The sequence below is a fragment of the Urocitellus parryii genome, chromosome 13, assembly GCF_045843805.1.
Source record: "Urocitellus parryii isolate mUroPar1 chromosome 13, mUroPar1.hap1, whole genome shotgun sequence".
NCBI classification, from domain to species: Eukaryota; Metazoa; Chordata; class Mammalia; order Rodentia; family Sciuridae; genus Urocitellus; species Urocitellus parryii.
This window is the reverse complement of record NC_135543.1, coordinates 16,697,209-16,718,374: the sequence shown is the minus strand read 5'-3', so window position 1 is coordinate 16,718,374 and position 21,166 is coordinate 16,697,209. Positions and strand designations below refer to the sequence as shown.

Here is a 21,166-nt window from a genome sequence, read left to right as displayed (position 1 = left end):
GCTGAGGGAGAAATCTGCAGGACAGATTTCCGTTTCCTCTTGCTCAAGTGCAAGTCTGAGCAGATCATAAAATCAGTAAGGTGTCGTGTTTAAGGGACAGACTTAGCAACAAGCAAGCCTGGGAATACACACCAGCCCATACACTGTGTGACCTTGGACGAGCTACTTAACAGCTCTGGACGGTAGCTGTACCTACACCAATGGGAAATGACATAAGGATTAAGAGAGTTGATTCCTATAAAGTTCTTAAAGCAGGGGCTGGCACACAGTAAGTATGAAATCAGCAGTTCTCAACCCTGGCTGAATGTTAGAATTTTGGGGCGCACTTTTTAAAAATACCAGTGCCAAAGGAGTTTCAGGGTAGTGAAATCACTCTACCCATTATTGTCATGGTAGACACATGTCATAATGTAAGGTCTGAGAATTTTAGCAAAGGTACCACCATGATGCTTGATGCAGCTTATGAGGAAGGCTGTGCCTGTGTGAGGAAAGGCAATATATAGGTCATCTGTGGACCTACTGCCCAGTATTAGAGCAGGTGAACCTAAAACTGCTCTAAAAAATAAAATCTACTTAATAATACCAGTGCCAAGCCCCTCCCAAATACACACACACACACACACACAACACACACACACACACACATATAGCTCAGGGGCACTGAGCTAAATGAATATCAGATCTTGTGCCTTAAAGTCTGAGCTCAGGGAATCAGATCTTTTCCTGGGGCTGTGTGGGGAGTGGCTTCTTGGCTTTCCTTGGGCACAAAAAGCACTTCATTTTGACAGCTCTCTGAGCTCCTGGGAGCATTGCTGAGACACCACAGATACTTTGAACACAAAACGAGCAAAGTGAATTTAGAAAGGAAGAAAATCCCGTGGCATAACTACTACCACCACGCTTAGTTAACAGAGAACTGACTCTTCTTATCAAAAGAGAATTTAGGCCGGGTGCAGTGGCACATGCCTGTAATCCCAGCCACTGGAGAGGCTGAGGAAGGAGGATCACGAGTACAAAGCCAGCCTCAGCAATTGCAAGGTGCTAAAAAACTCAGTGAGACCCTGTCTCTAAATAAAATACAAAATAGGGCTGGGGATGTGACTCAGTGGTCGAGTGCTCCTGAGTTTAATCCCCAATACCCACCCTTCCAAAAAAAAGCAACTAGAAATACCCTCACTTTCAGCACTTAACAGATCACCAGTCTAGCTAGCATAATGTACCAGAAATCTCAAAGCCATTGTGACAGTATTTTAAAATTCTAAATTAAATTGTAAATCAGTTTGATTTAAAGCCCAGAATTATGGGTACAAGAGGAGAATGTACCATTAGACCACAGCAGGTGGTCACAGGGTCCCATTTCATAAGTGTCACTTGCCAGAGGGTCCAGCATGCTTTAGAACAGCCAGATTGCATAGAATTCTGAAGAAGCATTATTGCTAATTCATCAAAAGCCCAGCACACTCGAAACCAGCCTTTGCCTGATCTAGCCCAAATCTGCTTCTGGTCTCAAAAACCCTACCATTCCATTCTACCAACTGCTCAGACAAAATGACAACCCCAAATCCACCTTTCACTCCCCTCCTGCATCCAGTCCACCAGCAACTCCTATCAGATATAGCCAGAACCTGGCTGCTTCCTGCCAGCTTTCCTAGGACCCTCCTAGCTTGAGCCACCATCTCAATTCCTGCAATGGCTGCTTGTGGGAGTGGGGCCCAGCTGTCCCCTGAGTCCTCTGTAAACATTCATGGCCTGGCAACCAGAGTCAGTATTTTAAAACTAGACCATAAGGGGTTGAGATTATGGCTCAACAGTAGAGTGCTTGCCTAGCATGTGTGAGGCACTGGGTTTGATCCCCAGCATCGCATAAACAAATAAAATAAACAAAATAAAGGTATTATGTTCATCTACAACTAACAAATTATTTAAAAAGAAAAACTAAACCAGAAAATATCGTTTCTTTGTTTAGAAACCCTACAACATGTCTCATCTCATTCACAATAACCTTCAAGTCACACATGATCAGATCCACATTGACCCTCCAATCCCTCCTTTGCATTACGAATTCAGTCCCAGTGGCCTGGCATGTTCCCAACCTCTGGCTTCTATCCTTGTTCTTACTCTCTGACATCATTCTTTCTCCAGGAAATGACCTCATCACCCTCCCACCCTGCCCTTCCCCTTCTGCTCAGAGGATACCTTCAGAGAAATCTCCTTCCCTAAGACTCTTCTCCTCCTTCACCCTCCTTTATTCTTTGTCACCTGACACATTGCATAGCTGCTGGTTTGTTAAAAGTCTGACTTCTTGTGTGATCTCTGAAGAGGTGAGGGACTCTCACATTTACTGCTGTATCTGCAGGGTCTAGAATGGTCGCTGGAATACGACAGACCCTCAACTAATCCTCATTTTAAAGGAAGTCCTTATGATAAGTGCTTTTGAGTTATAGACCAGCAGTAAATTTTGTGTGGAGGATGGTACGGGTAGGCTGTGAACCAACTAATGGAATTCTTTGGGTTCCAAGCCGAGCTTTGTTTCTAATCAACCATGTTCCTTTGGGTGGGTTCCATTATTCCTTTGGGCCTTCAGTGACCTATAAAGTCCAAAGAGTGAACTAGACCAACTAGATTTGACCAACTAAAGCAGAATTCCTCAAGAGAGGGAATCTAGATGTGGTATTTTCTTGAGTTCCCCAGGTGTCATATATGACCAGGACAGGGATAACCCTTAGAGCAGGGCTTCTCATCCCTTCATCATGTACATAAGTCCCTGGAGATCTTGGTAAAGTACAATGTCCAATTGGCTAGGTCTGGAGTTGGAGATGGATTTCTGTGTAACAAGCTCCCAGAAGATGCTGATGCTGATGGTCCAAACTCAAGCTGCAAGGTCTTAGAGTCACTTCCAGCTCTGTGATGCCAAAGTCCTACAAAGGACAAAAGTCTATTTATTTATTAAATTCTCAGAAAAACACCAGCTGTTACTTGACTCACTGCTCAATTTGGGCTGAGTTCCCTATTCATTGCCTGTCAAGTTGTCTGCCCCGCCCTCCGTCAGCCCCATGCAACTCTGTGACTCTCAAAAGTTGCTCTGGGCACAGACAGGGGAATGAGCAAAACCAGAGCAGAAAAAATTTTTCTCTCTCAAAAGCTGGCTCACCAACCATGCACCAGGCTCAGAGACCTTCAGCCTGCAGGAAACTCACTGCCATTTAATTGCTTTTCTTTGCCTGCTGTTCTTTGTCAGGGCCTCAATGCCTGCTGTGACCTTTTTTGTCTTCTTATACAACCATCGCATCCTGTCTCTGCCTCTCCCACCAGCTCTGGTGCCCCCTGGGCAAGTGTGGGTTAAATGGCAACTGGCAGGCAAAGGGGAAAGCTGCCCGGAGCCTGGGGGTTGCAGCCCCTCATTGGAGAAGGCTGGTTAAGGAGGCCAGGAAGTCACTCTAACTGGAAGAAAAACCTCCACATGCTGGAGCAGCAGGCCAGGGATTGGTGGGTGAGAAGGACAGAAAAGGGCAGCACAGAACAAACAGAAGCTTGATGCCCTACAGCTCAAATGATAACAAGAGCAAGCAACACAGTGACCTCCTACAGCTACTGCAAGAGGCCTTTTAAAAATCATTATATCTTCCCAATGCCCTTAAACTAGTAGGCCCACCATCAAAAAGCCACAGTAAGTCAAAACATGTGCCCAGGTGCAAGTGGCTGTGCATGGAATGCTTCCTTCCCCAGGCTCTGAAGAACAGAGCAAAACCACCAGATGCACTGTTAACTCATTCCAGAAATCTTAACTGAATGTAGACTAGGAGACAGGTGCTGTGCTAGGTGCTAGAGCTAAAGCAGGGGACAGATGGGACAAGTCAAACATCTTTTCAGTTTTCAGAAGCATCAAACCATGACTCTAACTATAAAGCAGCACCAAGAACTTCCCTAAGGGGAGGATGACTCCATCTTCAGAATGAGTAGATGAAGGGACATTTCAAGGGTCATGCAGCATGTGTCCCATCTCTAGATGGGAACAGTCACCAAATTTCTGACTCCAGGCAAAGTTGAGCAAGTGCCCCATGGCCTGGTCTATGACATTCTCCTCTGAGACACTCACTTACTTAAGACACAATTGGAATGTGATGATGGACAGAAGATACTTGGTACAGACCTATTACCCCAGGGACTAAATGGGAGTTTCTCGTCAGACTCTCAGAATCATTCAAGCAAGGCTCTAGGCATGGTGTGAGCAATGACCATGATGCACACCTGCTTCATTCATTCAAGAAGAATGCCATGGGAGCCCCCTCAGCCCTGTGCTGGGAACACAGAGGTCTCCCAGGTGCTGGAAAATTCTATCAGTCATCCTTAAGACTTGTTGCACCTACTTAAGCTCACAGAACACAAAGTTCACAAAATGCCTTCCAGACTTGGATGAAAGACATTGCTCTCTTAGCCAAGACATGGTGAGATTTAGTCATCTTTATTTCTACCCAATGATTCCTTGATCAAGAATGTTAATTACATTTTATCTCTGAGAAGAAAATAGCAGAGAGGAAAAATTCTGCCAATCTAAGCTAACTCTCTTATCTCCAAACTGCCCTATTTTAATCCACTCCAAAATTATAGTTCTGTGTAGAGGACATGTTTAAAGCACATGAAATAATATTTATTAAGTATTCTAAACTTTTTGCCTAGGTTGATTTAATCTCCACAACAACTCAATAAAGTGGACACTATTAATATCCCCATTTTACACATGAGGAACTCAGGCATAGAGAGGTTAAATAACTTGCCAGGTAAGATGCATCTTGCAGATCTAGGACTTAAGTCCACACAATTTGGCTTCAGATTCTTCTCTCAATGGGGGAAATAATATCCTGTCCATTGTAAGAGAGGTTCATGGTGACAATTCTACCATAAGAGGATGTTTGTTTTGAGACCTGTCTTCCAGGAATGAGGACATCTTTAACTAAATTTCTGATCCTTACCCACTCAGGTCTCAGTCACAGCTAACCATTTGTGCTGGTCCAGTGTCTGGCAAAAGGTTTAGTTTTCTTTGAGTGACCATGGATAGAAAGAGGCTAATTGTTCTCCCAGAGTCTGGAAAAAGTCTTTCACATACACGACAAGCACTTACAACCAAATCAAACCAGACCAGTCTTAGGAATGTAACACCATGTCCTGCAGCTCCTGGGGTCTGTCAGCCCACTCAGCTGTGAATAACTGAGCAAGCCCGAGATGTTACCACAATCACAGATTTCACTTTGTAAACACCATCCAAGCATGGTCACAAATATCACCATGTATAACAAAACCAGCTTAAACCCTTATGTCTGGGGGACAGTGTTCCTAGTAAATATCCACCTCTTTTTACATTCCTGTTTCCTCCATTGCACTGTGAGATCATAGGAGACTTTGCATTCCTTTATATGGCATTGTGGATAGTATTAAGTGCTCTTAATACTCATTTAATAAACAAATGGATTAAAAATGAAGAAAATTATTCGACAGGCAAGGGGTAGCCACAGATGGTGGTTTTTTGTATGTTTTGTTTAAACAGGACAAAGACATTTACAGATAGGTGATTTAAAAGATTAACTAGGTGTTCTAGTGATAAAAAAGGTTATACCTTGCTGCAATGTGACTCTGCCATTCCACTCTTAAGAGCTGGAGTCTATTTTCCTACCTCTTCAATCTGGACTAGCCCAGTGGCTTACTTTGGCCAAGAGACTGTTGCGGGGATTGGTGTTGGGGTGGGCTCCATTATATTGGAACACTGCCCAAGACTGCCATGTATGGAAGCCAGCTCCCTGCTCCTGCATGAGGAGAGCCCAAGGTGAGAACTGGGATGACCTAGCCAACAGCAGCATTGACTGCCAGACATGGCATTCAAGCCATTTTGGACCTTCAAGTCCAACCAATCTTCAAATCAACACGATGGCATGAATGAGCATGGTAAGCCAAGCAAAACCAGCCCACAGAGTCAGGAAAAATAACCACTGGTCATTTAAGGCCCTCGGTTTTGTGGTTCTTTGTTAGTTCTTCAACTTTTAACCTTTTAGATTGGATAATTCTTTATCGTCGGGGGCTGCTCTGTGCATTGTGCAAGGTTTAGCAGCATCCTTGCCCTCTACCCACTTGATACCAGTAGCACCCCTACCCTCTCCAGTTGTGACTATCAAAAATATCTCCAGATATCTCCAAGTGTTACCTGAGGCCAAAAACATAAGCGACCCAGGAAATCTTTTTGATTTCTCCTTTGAAATCTTTAATAACCAATGCCTGCTGTGGTTTGGATAGGGTCTCCAAAGGTCCATGTGAGAAAGGTTTGGTTCCCAGCCCATGGCCACCACTGGGACATGATAGAGCCTTTAAGAAGTGGAGCTGTATGGAGGTCTTGGTCTTTTGAAGGTATTCCCTTGAAGGGAATTGTGGGAGGCCAGCCCCTTTCTCAGTCCCTCTTACTTTCTGGCCATAGTATGAGTAAATTGGTCCACCATGTACTCCCACCATGATGGCCCAGAAGCAAAGGGGCCAACCAATCATGGACTACAACCTCCAAAACTGTGAGCCAAAATTAACATTCCCTCTATAAGTTCATTATCTCAGATAGTGATATAAAGCTGACTAACACAATACCCAATTGGGGACAGAATTGGAAAATATTTGCCCTTTGACCTGTAGACCTCCAGATGGCTTGATGAGCTCAGCTGGAGTATTTGAAGACACCTCTACACTGCCAGATGACACCACCAACCTTTATGTCAAGGTAGGCAAAGGGCAGCACTTTTTCTTATTCAACTGCTCAGATACACATGTTCATTTCCCAGAGCCGCTGTAACAAACTACCATAGATTGGGTGGTCTGTAACAATAGAGCTTTATTTTTTCATAGATCTGGAGACTAGAAGTGCAAAGTCAAGGTGTCATCAGAGTTCTTGTCATCAGAGTTCTAAGGGAGAATCTTTCCTGGCTTAGCTCCTGGTCGTTGCTTGCAATCTTTGGCATTTCTTAGCTGAGAGCTCCATCACCCCAATCTCTGCCTGTCTGCCCTCACTATCCCTTTGTGTCTATCTCTATGTCTCTGTTTTCTCTTTATCTAAGCACATAACTCACTGGATTAGAGATTACTCTGCTCCAGTATGAATTCAATTTAACTAATTACACCTGCAAAGATCCTTCTTCCAAATAAGTCACATTCTGAGGTTCCAGGTGGATTTGGACTTGGTGGGGATACTCTCCAGCCCCATACACTCCACAAGCAGATTGGCTTGAGGGGGCTGCCATTATCTGGTCATTGTCCCCAACCAGTCAGTACTCAGCAGGGCCTTCACCAGCCCCGCCAATGCCAGGCTGAGTTGCCAGCCCACCATTGGGGCTGCTTTGCCCTACTGGCCGAGGCAGTGGCTGAGCTCTGCCACTCTCACCTCACCTGTAATCTGTGCTCTTTCAGCACAACGGAACAGGACTGTGACCTTCAAAACGGGCCTCCTTGCTGCGGAAAGGAGCCTCTCTTTCTAGGTGTGGGTTCCTGGACAGATTTTTATCTGTTGTTTTGCTACCTTTCTTTAAATTGTATTCATAAGAGACCACAATTCCCCATTTATACACACAGCGGTGCCACCGGCTTTCAGTATGGGGTTGAAAACATCTATTTGCATTTTCCTCTCAAATCCCACATCTTTTCAATAAAAAAAAAAAAAGCTCCTTTTCAAGCTACAGTGCAGACCCTAATATTATGATTGAAGTTTCTCTCTCTTTGAGTATAGTCTTGGCTATCCATTTCTCCTTCCTGCCAAGCACCCTTGACCTGTGGCCACGTAAAGGTTACAACAGCTGCACTGAAGCCTCTTTTCCACAGTGGTGAGAGGACAATGAAGGGATGAGGGGGAAGGGACCCCATCAGGTCAAAAGAAAGTGCCAAAGGTGGATAAATACAGCCACAGAGCCTCAAAGTAGAACTGTAGATTAGATTGGTTAAACTCCAAAAAGTTCTTGAGAAACAAACACACAGGAGCTTTCAAATATCTAAGAGCTCAGATTTAATGACCCAAAGTCTAAGCACAAGTAGATTTTTTTTAAAATGTGCTTTTCTTTGGATTATGAGCTAATCTGGTGATTTATGGTATATTGATATTGGCAGGAAATTTTGAGATTAATATTACAACTAACAACTAATTTCTAATCTTTAAAAGGCATTTGCACAAAACCCTGTTCATTGTCCTAACTAGCCTTTAATATACTGGTATAAATAAATTGACATTTCAGATGAATACTAAGGATGCAAAACAATTTTCATCTTGGGCAATACACTGGAATCACTTGGGGTTCAGATTTCATCAGATGATGTTCAGTGATGTTTGGTGAAGCCCAAACATTAAGGAAATTCAAAGGTTCCCCAGAACATCAATGGGCAACTCTAATTCAGAACTACTGGTGCAAAAGTCAGAACTTTTAAAGGTCATGAGTACCTAGAAAATTTACTACTAAGCAGTAAAATGTGACCATATCTGGTGTCATATCACTCGATCATCATTTCTTGCATTAGAACCAAGTACTTCTCCCAGTAGTTTGGCTAGTTTTCAAAAAGGCAGGCCTAGGACTTGAAAAAGTGATTCTGTTGCATTAAATCTTTGATTTGTTACAAAATCTGCTGCCCTGATGCACCTGAAAGCAAAGAATGGTGACTCCCTTCCCCTTCCACAGTGAGGCTCCCTTCCTCAGCTGCTCCTCCATGTTTTTCTCTCTCACTCTAGCCTGGTCACTTGTGTTTGGACCTCATCATGGCCTCTCCATCCCTGAACACCTAACCCTGTATAAACAGCAAAAACATTAATACCAAGTCTCAATTCTTAAAGGAACACACATCGAACTTCTCTCCTGGACAAAATGTGAATCCTGTATTTTGCTTTAGTGTGAGAATAAAATTAATCAACCAAGAAACATACAGCGAGTATTTAGAGTGGAAAAAAGAAGGACAGGAAACAGACACAGAAGTTTAATATGTATATTCTCAAGTGTGACCCTCCTGCTGATTTTTTTTTAAAGTTTGATTTGAATGGCTATGCTATTTTTTTAAGCACATATTACCTATGGCTGCTCTTGTACCAAGTGGTAGCATTGAATAACTCTGGCCTATTTTTCCATCTGGCATGCAAGCCTAATGTATTTACTGTCTGGCCCCTTATGAAAACAGTTTGCCAACACTGATCCATATAAACTAACTAACAGCAACACCAAATGCACACATCTATTCATACATATTCTCATACTTTCAACAAATGTTTATGTGTAAGGCATTGTATCAGGCTCTAGGGGATCCACCTCTGTGGAGTGGGAAAGGCTCCTGACTCCTCTGAGGCCCACAGGCTGCTAACGTATCCATCTATCCTGATGAAGGCAATAGAGAGCACCCACCGGGAAGCCTGCGCAATAAAATCGAAGGAGAGGAGAATGAGACTGGAAAGGTTCCTTAGTAATCGGAACTTCCTAGAGAACCTCAGAGGTGGATTCTAACCTGAATGAGGTGCAGACGGGGAGGGGGAGGCATTGGCAAGATTGGAATGAAGAGGCAGAAGGGTTCAAGCCTCTAAATGTTCAAGTGCCAATTTGGTGTGTTGGCGTGGAGAGGGAAAGAATGGCTTAGTGTGTTCACCACCTGTCTTCCATCTCAAGTGGAAGTTCTGTGAGGGTGTGGACAGTGTTTGTGTTACTCCATCCCCAGCGTTAAACAAAATGCTTGGCATGTGGTGCTTGATGGAATATTATCTAAAGAGTTATAGAATAGAAAACTGGAGCCTTGAGTGTCGGGGTAGTTCTGTTGCAAATCACAGGAATCAAACGTGGAAAGATGATCTCTGACCTCACTTTAAACAAAAAGATGCATGAAGGGTAAGAAAGCTGGTGTTTATCGAACAACTGTTCATTTAAAAATACTGTGATAAGCATAAAGTCATTTAATTCTCTCTGTCACCCTTTTGTTCTTCATCTGTATATGAAGAAATCCAAAAGTTAAATATAGGCTAAGATCAGGCCGCAAGAATATGGCAGAGCCAGAATTCAAATCTATCTTATTTTCTTATCCTCAGACCATTGGCATGTGCTTATCCTGCCTGACATTTTCATTCCCTGCTCCTTGGATCTCCATAAGGGCACTGTAATCAGTTCAGTGAGTGATTCTCATTTTCTCTACATATTGACCTTCCTCATTTCATCCAAATAAATAGCTCCTGGGAGAATAAAAAAGACTTAGGAACCAGTGTGCTGGATCACCATTAGTTCCCAAAATAAAGTCAGAAAACATGTTTTCTAGTCTTAATTTCATCATCAGTTTGCTGGGGAATAGGTCAGTCCCTTCTCCTTTCTTCTTAAACATGGTAGGTTAGATGACAGTGCTGAGATCCTATCTCACTTTCTTAACTTTCCCCAAAGAGAAGATTAAGTGAAAATCTCATCTTGTGAATAAAAATGGCTAGGACATTAAATAAAATTCTAGATTAAGCTTAACTCTATCAAAGGCAGTAAACTAGAGAAGTGTAGTTGGTGACCACACTCAGCAAAGACAAGATTGGTTGATCTGCAGATGTGGAACCTGCAGATATGGAAGGATGACTGTAGTCACCACCAGATGCCTTGGCTGATGTCTGTCAGTAGCATCCAAAGTCAGGACATCAGAAGCCAACATGAGCCAATCTTTTGATCTTACCTCATAGTCCCCAGCACACACCAGAATAGAGAATGTTAATAAATAGTCCAAAGGGCCAAAGCCACTTACCAAGAGAGATGTAGCACATGGATATACTGATGCTTGAAGAACTCATAACTGGAAATAATGTCACACTCATCTATGGCTTGGCCATTCTTATACCACGTTACTTCTGGTTTGGGCTCACCTGATGACAAAATTAAGAATATTCTTATAATTTTAAGTATGTTTTGAAAAAAAATCATAAAGTTATGAACAAGAATGAGCAACAATGCGTATGATATATTATTTCAGAGGGGAACAGAAAAGCTTTCTCCCGCTGACATAAACGTGTGACTCAGTAAACACTATTGGGCATGTTATATGCCTAAGATGGTGCTGGGCTGGGGAACAGGGAAACAAAACAAAAATGCCAACTCTAATCTCAAGGATCTGTTGAGAAAAATTATCCAATAGGCAAATACATAGATGGTATTTTTCTTAAGTTACATGGAAGACAAAGGCTCATCCAGAAATGATCTTGGGAAATGTACTTTGTTTTACTCGATGGTTACTACTGACTAAAACTCCCAGATTTGGTGAAATTATATGTTAATTTATAGGTTTCTATCCAATCATATGCAAATAATCTCTAACAGAAAATATTAAGCCCATAAGTTTCCTTCCCTAGAGGACATTAACAGTGTCATACCTAACCCAGTAACTTTATCCAAACATTATTAAATTGCCTATAAATACCTAGCTTCTCATACCTAACCCAGTAACTTTATCCAAACATTATTAAATTGCCTATAAATACCTAGCTTCTCAGACCTTAATACTTTTTGTTTCCCTCATTAATGAAGGAGTTGAATAAAACCTCTGAGATGTTCATTTCATGGAAATCCCTTTACCTTTTTGAAAATGATACCTCGACAGTGCTCAAAGTCGAGTGTATATGTTATGATACAAAAAGGAAAACACAGCAGATTAGAACACAAGAGTCATTTTCTTCATGAGGAGGAGTTCAGATTCCCCAGGCTGGCACTGAGCATCTGTGACTGATGTCATCACAGGAATGGACCCGTGCTGTCTCCCTCAGAAGGAGCTCATCCTTCTCTGCTCATTAACCGGATATGATGCTAGTGGGCTAAGCTGGTAAAACCCCCAAGAATTTCACCCAGCCCTTGGGATTTTTTCCCCTCCTGTTATAGGGCAGGAGAGTTTCTAATGTGTCCAAAAGAGCTTTCTCACTAGCCTCCATGTCCCTGAAAAATTATCAAAATGTGCCATATATACAGGAAGAAAAATCCAACATTTGGAAATAATGCACTGTTCTGAACCCATCCTGGGAATGTTCTCGTGTTTTGTCTTATTTATGGTATGGCAAGCAACCCCAGAGATCACTAAGATCTCCCTGTTCTTCTAAGGTCATAAAAAAGGGGAGAGCTAAAAGAGGTGGGGAAGGTAACAGTGAAACCTCTAGAATGCTCTGAGTCTCTCTCCCTCTTTCTCTCTCTTCTGATGCCATGAATATACTTTTTAGCAACCGCAAGAGTTTTTCTTCCTTATCTGTTCCTTCAAGTCAGTGCCTGAGTAGTTGTCCTGGGGCTAGGAATGTGGAGAGCCACATGCAAGGACATATCCTTCTCCAGCCACTGTTTGCCTGAGCCTCTTGCAGTCAGATGACTCAACCACTCAAAATGAGCTTCCCTGGAAACCCATCAGTGAGGTTCAGATCATCACTTGTTTCTGCCTGTTCTTATCAACCTGTGTCTCCCAGTTTTATTTAAGTTCCTTTTTAAGAAGCGTTTCATGGCTCTTTTTGTGTGCGTGCATGACTTTTTTGAAGAAAGTACATAAAAGAAGCATGAGGTAGGCCAGAATACTGGCATTCCGACCTCCTGGACTCCAGTTGCTCATTCGGGTTGATCAGGGCTGGTTGGTTTCCCCCAGTTTCTTCATGGCTGACTGGTTTTTTCCCTTCGTGCAGTATAGATCTGAACCATAAGCCAGAAATGAGACTTGCCTAGGGAAGTGGTATCTCGTACCTTGTGGGTGGTTCTCTTTTCTCTCCCTCCACTTGCTGGAAATCTCACATGAAAATCCTCCCCTTGTTTGATTTTTTTTTCCTTTCAAGGTACTGGGGATGGGACCAAGTCTTGTGCATGCTGGGCAAGGGCTCTATCATTGAGCTACACCCCCAGCTCTTCCTCCCCTTGTTTTTTGAAACTTGCTGTTAAGTCACATATTGAGAGCCACCTCCTGAATGTTTCAGAATTATTTGGCTAAGGTGTGCGGGGACTGGCAGCCAAGTTTAGGGTCTAACACATGGGGCTCTCCCTAGAGACTCAAGGTCAACTTGTGTCTCTCTGTTTGTCTCAATGATAACTGGTAAGTGTGGAGAAAGCAAGCGCTGGGCTTGCTGAGATGAAGTGCATAGTCTGGCCCTCCAGCTTCCAGACCACACAGCCATCTCCAAGTCTGGCTCTTCTCCTCTATGGATTTAGGAAAAAGGATCAAGGGGATGAGAGTTTTCTGTCTACCCCCAGGGAACACTGCTGATGCCTTCATGTTTTCAATGGTAGAGATCTAGTACTAATGATTGGTCCCTTTGCCATTAGAGGTACTAATACCTGATCAACTCTGAGTGATTTATTCTCCAGTCCAGGGGCAATTCCTTCCTTGGCTTTTCCTCTGTTGGGCACTCTGTGTCTCGGGCTTTAAACTTCTCACTGTTTACTAGCATGCCTGAGGAAAGCCAGCAGTGGGGAGCAAATTGAACCAATTTGGGGAGATCAGTTAAAGAGTTACTGGAGAGTTGGGTAGATATTCTGAAGTGAGATCACTCATGCCATTCCTGTGTACCACAGGAAGTAAAGAGTGGATTGTCTGAAAAACTAGCCAGCGCGAGAGCTGCTTAACCGAGAACCACCCCATGAAGTCAGAAGATCATTAACCAATATCCAGGAAGTCACTTGAAAAACTTCATGAGGATTTAGCTGCTTAATTAATTCCTCAGGATAAACTTCCCATCAATTTTCCCAAAGGATGTTTTCATAATGCCATTGTGAGCTTAAACCCCTGGTCTGCAGGAAGAAGTTAGAGGGTGAGTGAATAGTCTAGGATGATTACCGGATATCATGCAGCGGAGCACAAGGTCTGTCTTCTCAGGAACCTTCTGGGATAGGAGTGTAGACAAAAAACACAGTGCGCGCCTCTGGGGCCCTCCTGCGTCTGTCATCCTTTCATGCCACGGGAATCTGAAAAACAGACATGCCCAACATCACTGGACTCATCACTCTATCTCTGGGATTCCTGCAGCTTCCCTGAGAATCCAGAAAGTCCTCAGGCAGCCTGGGTGCCACCTGCACACTGCGTTGCAGGCCATCCTGGGCAGCATCCCGGCCTCTCGACACTAGATACCTGCAGCACTCCCCAGCTCTCTGTGTATGAGACTGGGGTGGAGCAGGGGCAGCCCTGGTTGAGAGCCACTGGTCCTAGAGTCCTAGGCCAACCCCAGGACTGCCAGAGCGGCCTCTCTTTTTCTATTGGATTCAAAAAAGTGTCTATGCATATTTGTCTCCCAAAAGAAGAGTGGAATATATTCAGACAAATCTCCAGATGGGAGAGATTTTGAAATTGGGAAGCTACTCCTCCTTCTGAGCACAAGACAGATTCCCCAGGGGAGGACAGGTACTGGGCTTGTATTTTTGAGCCAGCGTGCATTCCTTGATCTCACAGCCCCGGCAGCTGCCACCTGAGGCTGCCTATGGGGCTGTGCAGGCTGGCACCTTTAGCACACCATGGGCAGATAGAGTTCTGCAGGGCACAACTTGGCAGATAAGAGGCAGACTTTAGATGACAGGTGGGTCTGAATCCAGAGGACCTCTCCTTCCCATTCAACCAAACACACATTAGCACCACTCAACCAAGACTATCTTGTGTGGTGCCTCGAGCTTGGAAATCACTTTGAGCTGTATCCAAACAGTAGGGTCCCACTTCCTCTCAGCTTGGTGAGCAGCCCTCACATACCACGGAGCTCAGAAAAAAGTAGGAACCACAATGTGGTGAAGTGTGGTGAGCAAGAAGAGGGAAAAGACAGAAACTGCAAACAGTGAGCGCAGGAAGACTGGGGACCCCAAGACAGAGGTCTGAGCCAAGTTTGTGGTGGGAGAAGCCTATCTAATGGGCCACAGCTGTAATGCAGAAGGGGAACCCCTTCTGTGTGGAGTCAGAGTTGGACACATACTTCACCCTCTCCTCCCAATTTTCCAGGTTGTCTGCTACCCTGAGAGATGGTTGGAAGAGACAAGTTCCCTGACAACAGTTCGAGGTTTTGCTAACAACTGAAACTCCTCCTCCCACGAGCAGGAACAAGGAGAGGAAGCCTCACTGGGAGTCAAAGGATATTTGGAAACGTTGCCTCAGTAGCAGGATTCAAGATGAAAATAAGGGGTTCCTTGTTCAAATGGGATTAGGTTTTTAGAATAACAGCAGAGTATTAAAGAAAGGGCCCTTCTCTGGCTCATCCCTGGCCAAAAACATAGACCCAAGCCCCTAGACCAGCCCTGCTTGGTAGATGCTCACAAATGCTGAAACTAGGATCTACTCGGGCCTGACTGAGACACCACCTGCTGCTTCTGAAATTCAGTGTTCACCTTATCCCTGAATGTTCCTTTAAGAATAAGGTGAGTGGGACTGGAGTTGTGGCTCAGTGATAGAGCACTTGCCTAGCATGGGTGAGGCACTGGGTTCAATTCTCAGCACCACATTAAAAAATAAATCAATAAAATAAAGGTATTGTGTCCTTTAAAAATATTTTTTTAAAAAAAAAAGAAGAAGAAGAAAGGGAGCTGGGGATATATAGCTCAGTGGGTGGAGTGCCTGCCTCACATGCACAAGGCCCTGAATTCAATCCCCAGCACCACCAAAATAAAATAAGGTGAATACCTGAAAACAAAAAGAATTCCCAAACTTCCCCTGCATGAAACACCCATGCTCTCTGAGTATTAGAGGAAAAAGCAATTAACTCAGAAGGATAATGCTGCCTTCCCTTCCTCAGAGAGCGTGCAGGAAGCATCTCTAAGCTTGAACCTGAAGTTAAACTGGTTCACGTGATAGGTAGAAAGCACTGTAAAGCTGAAGAGGTACAGTTCCCAGCAAAAAGAAAGACAGGTGTTCCAACAGACTTGGGGCAGAACCATGAGGGCTGGGAGAGAAGTTAGCAGAGAAAGTTGACAAGGCTGAGTGCTGCCAGGTTCTGATAGAAGGATGGAAAAGAAGGTTTTAAAAATACTTGCTCTGAGATTGTGAATTGGATTCTTTTGCATTCTTTAAGACAGACTTGAAATGCACTTCCCATTATTTTTGGTTACAGGATTTCTTTCAATGCAGTTGTGCAAAGAGAAACTGGACCACATAAGGTGACCGTGTTATAGTTAAGAGTCAGGTAAGCCTTTCACAGTGTAGATGGCAAATTAGTTGCACACAGCATTTTTCTGCAAGAAAATTCCTCTGCAAGATGGCAAATGGATATCTCCGTTACCAATTAGGTTACAAATACACTTTTAGGCTGAGAAATTTAAACCAACTTGTATAAAAATCCCAGTTTCAATTCATATTATTACATTTGTCCCTCAGTATCCTCAGGGGATTATTTCTTGGATACCTCAGATATCAAAATCCGTGGATGTTCAAGTCCCTTATATAAAATGATGTAGAATTTGCCTATAACTAATGCAGATCCTCTTGTACACTTTAAATCATCTCTAGAGTACTTATTATACCTCATACAATGGAAATAATTGTTGTAAAGTGTTGTTAAGGGAGTAATAATAGAAAAAGTCTCTACGTAATCAGTACAGGTACAATTATTTCCCAAATATTTTTGATCTGCAGTGGTTGCATCACAGATGTGGAATCCTCCCAGACACGGAGGGCTGACAGTATCTCTTAGAAAACATTAGAATGGCAAGTTATTCCCAATTAGGTTGTAGGAAGTATCTAAAATTTAAAAAATCAAAAGGGCAACTTTTATGGCAGCCATCTTGCACCAGAATGAAAATGTTTCAAGAAAACTTGATGAACGCTGGGCATTTAGTTCAGGGTGGAGCTCTTGTCCAGCATGCTCAAGGCCCTAGATTCCATCCCCAGCACTGAAGAAAGAAGGAAGGAAGGAAGGAAGGAAGGAAGGAAGGAAGGAAGGAAGGAAGGTAGGTAGGTCAAGTTATTACAATGAATATTCCAGAGTGAGTGCAGGTCCATCAGTGCACAGCAAACCAAGAAAAGCAACTAGGACCTCACACAATTGGCAGAAACAGCTTTTCTATCAATAGCAGTGCATTCACTCACCCATGTTAGAGGTTCAAACTGTCAATGAAAGCCAGAACTGTAATTTTTTTTTTTTTAGGTGCTGGGGATTGAACCCAAGGCCTTGTGCATGCAAGGCAAGCACTCTCTCGACTGAGCTATATCTCCTGCCCCAGAACTGTAAATGTGATCTGAGATTAAAAAGTTGCCATTGCTTATCATTTCTTTTTTTGAGAGAGAGACTTTTTTTAATATTTATTTTTTAGTTTTCGGCAGACACAACATCTTTGTTTGTATGTGGTGCTGAGGATCGAACCCGGGCCGCATGCATGCCAGGCAAGCGCGCTACCGCTTGAGCCACATCCCCAGCCCCAGCCATTGCTTATCATACAGCAAATTATTTTAGAGCTAAATGTAAACATATGTCAGAATAAAATCTAAGTCCAATTTGTGTGTGTGTGTGTGTGTGTGTGTGCGCGCGCGCACACACACACTTGCAGCACTGGTGATCAAACCCAGGGTTTCAGGCCCCAAATTTCTGTTTTTCAACTAGTGATTTTACAACCAGTGCTGCAAATTGTGTTCATATACTCATCTTCTGCCCTCAACACAGCACAAGGATGGAACAGGGGTCCACAAATATATAAAACTGTGGCTTCAAGTCAGAAAGCCCAACTCCTGTGAATTGTTAACCCATAACCATGCTGTCTCTCTTAACATCTCCCTTTATAAAGACAGGTTTAGCCTGCAGATGTAGCTCAGTGATAGAGCACCTGCCTGGCATGCATGAGGCCCTGGGTTCAATCCCCCTGCACAAAAATAATAATAAATTAAATTAAAGACAAGTTTAATGAGATAATCCATATACCATACAATTCACTCACTTAAAATGTGATTTTCATGCAACCCTAGCAACAATCACTTTAGAATGTTCTCATTGCCCCCAAAAGCCCAATACCACTTAGCTTTAACCTCCTGCCTATTTCCATGCCCAGTACCAACACACACACTGGTCTAGATAACTACTAACCTACTTCCTGTCTGTATAGATTTGCCTATTCTGGACATTTGGATAAATAGAACTTTCACTTAGCATGTTTTCAAGGCTCGTCCATGTTGTCGCATGTATCAGTACTTAGTTCTTTTTTTGGGACAATCTGCAACACTTTTTTGGAGCAATTATTGGGCAAGAGGATATCTACCCTGTCTCACCACATTCCTAAGTGACTTTCCAGCAATTGGGGGGATCTTATAGCTGGAAAATGCTCTCCTAACTGGGAGGCATCATAGGCCTGGGGACACAATCCAAGCTGGCAGGGACAAATCTATATCCATTTACCTGGGCAAGGTATTGAGCTTATTTCCTCCTCTGTAAAAGGGGATGATGTTCTGAGGACTAGAATATTGTATGTCAATTTCAGTGTAAGAAACTGTTACATAATTGCTTTCATACTGGTAATCAGGAGGCTCTAAGGAAAGACTTGGCTTGTTTCATGTGTTTCCTTTTCTGCTGTGGGTTACCGCAATGATTTGTTATTTAAGTGATGTACTAATTAGTGGGTGAACATGTCTCCAAGAGTAATCCTTGTCTGTAAAAGTAATTTCAGGGCATGACTCCTTCAGCTCCTGTTCCTGAGACCACTGCTGTGGATGGGAAGGGAAGAAGGACACACCCAGGCATCAAGAGCTGGGCCCACGGTGAGGACCCTGTGCGTCAGCCGTGACTCCTCCCTAAGTGGCTCCTTCCTGACGGTGGCACCCCGCACGTGAAAACACTGACACGCACACACCCGTCTGACTCACACAGGCAGGTTAGTTACCACGCATCTCAGCAAGGGCACTGACTGTTCTCTGGAAAGAAAGAGGACAGTTAAGTCAGGCCACAGGTCATGTTTCGCGGCATCTCTAAGGGTGAGAATGCATGAGGACACATTTATCATTCTCTGCGAGAGATGACAAGTCAACGTGGAATTGCTAGTATTAGCAGAAGGGGCCGTGGTGGGCTTCAAGATGACCTCACAGGAACGGCGTGTTAACTGGAAAGAACACTGGGCTGTCTTCCTTCCTCCCTTTCTCTCTTTATTTCAGTTGTATAGTCCAGGGAAGGTTTATCACTTGTTTAAAAATGTTAAATGCCTTTACTTACATGGAGCCTGATTGTGTATGCTTTCCTTACAGTTGCCTTATTTTACTTTATAATAAGTTTCAGGAATCTTACGATATCCATCCAATCCCTAGAGGGCTCCAACCTTTCTTAAAAACTGTTAGGTGATATTGGTATCCCACAGCATGGCAGTACCAGGCTTTCTCTCTCTGCTTGTGTACTGATAATGATGCCTAGCTTGGCTGGAGGTTTCCAGATTTACAAATGCTATCTCCTTGAACATCCTGGCACATGCTTCCTTGTGCATGTAGTTTTCTAGAATAGATACCAAGAAACAGAATCGTCAGGTGGAAGAGTATTCACATGTGCATTTTATTGGGTCTTTTTACAACAGCAGGTCCTTTAGGGGAATGGCAGTATGATATAGCGTTGAAGAGTGCAGATTCCTGCACGGTGCTCCCTCAGTTCAAGTCTTAGCTCTGCCACTTCTTTCTGCCTCAGTTTCTTCATCTATGAAACGAAGACAATAGCAGTATCTACTCCGTTTGGCTGCTATGAAAATGGAGTCAGTCTGAATGAAGCTCTTTTGAACAGCATCGTGAGCCTAGTATAAATGTTATCTATTATCAGGGGCTTTGGATTGAACATCAACAAAATTCCAAAAATAAAGCCTTTTTTCTCAAATTGGTGGAGAGCAAGTGAGAGGCTAGAGGATTTCTTGGAACACTGAAAACACTCAAATGATGCCAGGTTTCATTTTGGCTAATCTGCCTCACACAGAGAACCAGTGGCATGGCTGCTGTCAGCAGGAAGGCTGCTGTCAGCTGAAGGGATCAGGAAAGAGGCTTCAGCCCACACACAGACCATGGAGCTGGCAGGAAAGCCGGTCGTCAGAGTGCCTTCCCACTGGGGACAGGAGGGATTAGTTCTGATTAACCAGCCTAATCCAATGGCCATGGCGTTCCTAAATTTGCCTTCTGAATTACTGAACATTTGGACACCACACCCACTGTCACTTAATACCAGTCCCATGTTACTTAGGGGAAGTACCCTCCCCAAAGATGGGTTCTTGACATTTGGGGCAGGGATGGAGACAGACCATGCAGGAAGAGACAATTAACACATTTTGGTGCCTCCCATGTGTCAGTCCCGTGGCTGGGCACCACATAGACATGACCACAGGGAGTCCTCACAGCGAAACCCCCAAGTGGATATTCTTTCCCATCTCACAGATAATGACCTGGAAGCTTAAGTAAAGGGTTGATATAACAAGCCTAATTTCTTATGGCCTACAAGTGGCAGAGCTGAGCTAGGAGCCCAGGTTTTCTGGAACACAGATATTATGCTTCTTTCTTAGGCATAATTTTAGGGTGGTACGTGAGAAATAGAGGCAATAAAATAAGCACAAGAAAAGATGCTCAACATCATTAGTCATTATGGAATTGCAAATTAAAACCATAATGAGATACCACTACATACCCACTAGGATGGCTATAATAGATACCAAATGTCACAGTGAGGATGTGGAAAACAGGAAGAATCCTCCTATATTGATAGTGGGGATGTAAAAATAGTAAAGACATTTTGAAAACCAATTCAGAAGTTTCTAAAGAAGTTAAACCTAAATTTCCCACATGACCTAACCTCTCAACACCTAGGTATCTTACCAAGAGAAATAAAAGCAGATTTCTGCACTAAGACTTGTACACAAACATTCTTTGCAATATTACTCCGAATAGCCCCAAATTGAAAATAACTCAAATCTCCAGCTAGTGAGTAGATAAACAAAATATGGCATGGCTGTACAACTGATGGATTAAAAGGGCCAAAGGAACTGTACATGATATGACATGGATGAACCTCCGATAATGCTTTTATTACACTGAGTAAAAGGACCAGACGCAAGTGACCACATGTTGTATGATTCGGTTTATACAAAATAACCAAAAGAAGCAACAGAGACAGAAAGTAAGTTATTGACTGCTGGAGGTATGAACAGTGGAGAGAACACTAATAAATCCATATGAAGGATAAGTATCTTTTTCAGGAGACAAAACTGTTCTAAAATTTATCTATAGCAATGGT

The 21,166-nt window shown here is 43.3% G+C and overlaps 1 protein-coding gene and 1 long non-coding RNA gene across 11 annotated transcripts in view; one reads left to right on the top strand and one right to left on the bottom strand.

Moving 5' to 3' along the window:
* Positions 1-21,166, bottom strand: part of Alpk2 (alpha kinase 2) — a 117,087-nt gene that overhangs the window by 89,692 nt on the left and 6,229 nt on the right. Inside the window, exons 2-3 of the mRNA XM_026393171.2 lie at positions 13,801-13,928; positions 10,756-10,873 (exon numbers count right to left, since the gene is read on the bottom strand). Coding sequence (XP_026248956.2) covers positions 10,756-10,873; positions 13,801-13,909 — 227 coding nt within the window. The 5' untranslated portion in view covers positions 13,910-13,928. The remainder of the gene's footprint in view (positions 1-10,755; positions 10,874-13,800; positions 13,929-21,166) is intronic.
* LOC113185901 (uncharacterized) overlaps positions 1-21,166 on the top strand; it is a 40,169-nt gene that overhangs the window by 12,854 nt on the left and 6,149 nt on the right. The window contains exons 3-6 of one of the 10 annotated variants that reach the window (XR_003301187.2): positions 6,667-6,751; positions 14,944-15,356; positions 16,046-16,117; positions 18,601-18,788. This is a non-coding gene — a long non-coding RNA (uncharacterized LOC113185901). Of the gene's footprint in view, positions 1-6,666; positions 6,752-14,943; positions 15,357-16,045; positions 16,118-18,575; positions 18,789-21,166 lie in introns of all 10 variants that reach the window. The other 9 variants (XR_013342350.1, XR_003301186.2, XR_003301185.2 and 6 more) reach the window with 9 other exon arrangements.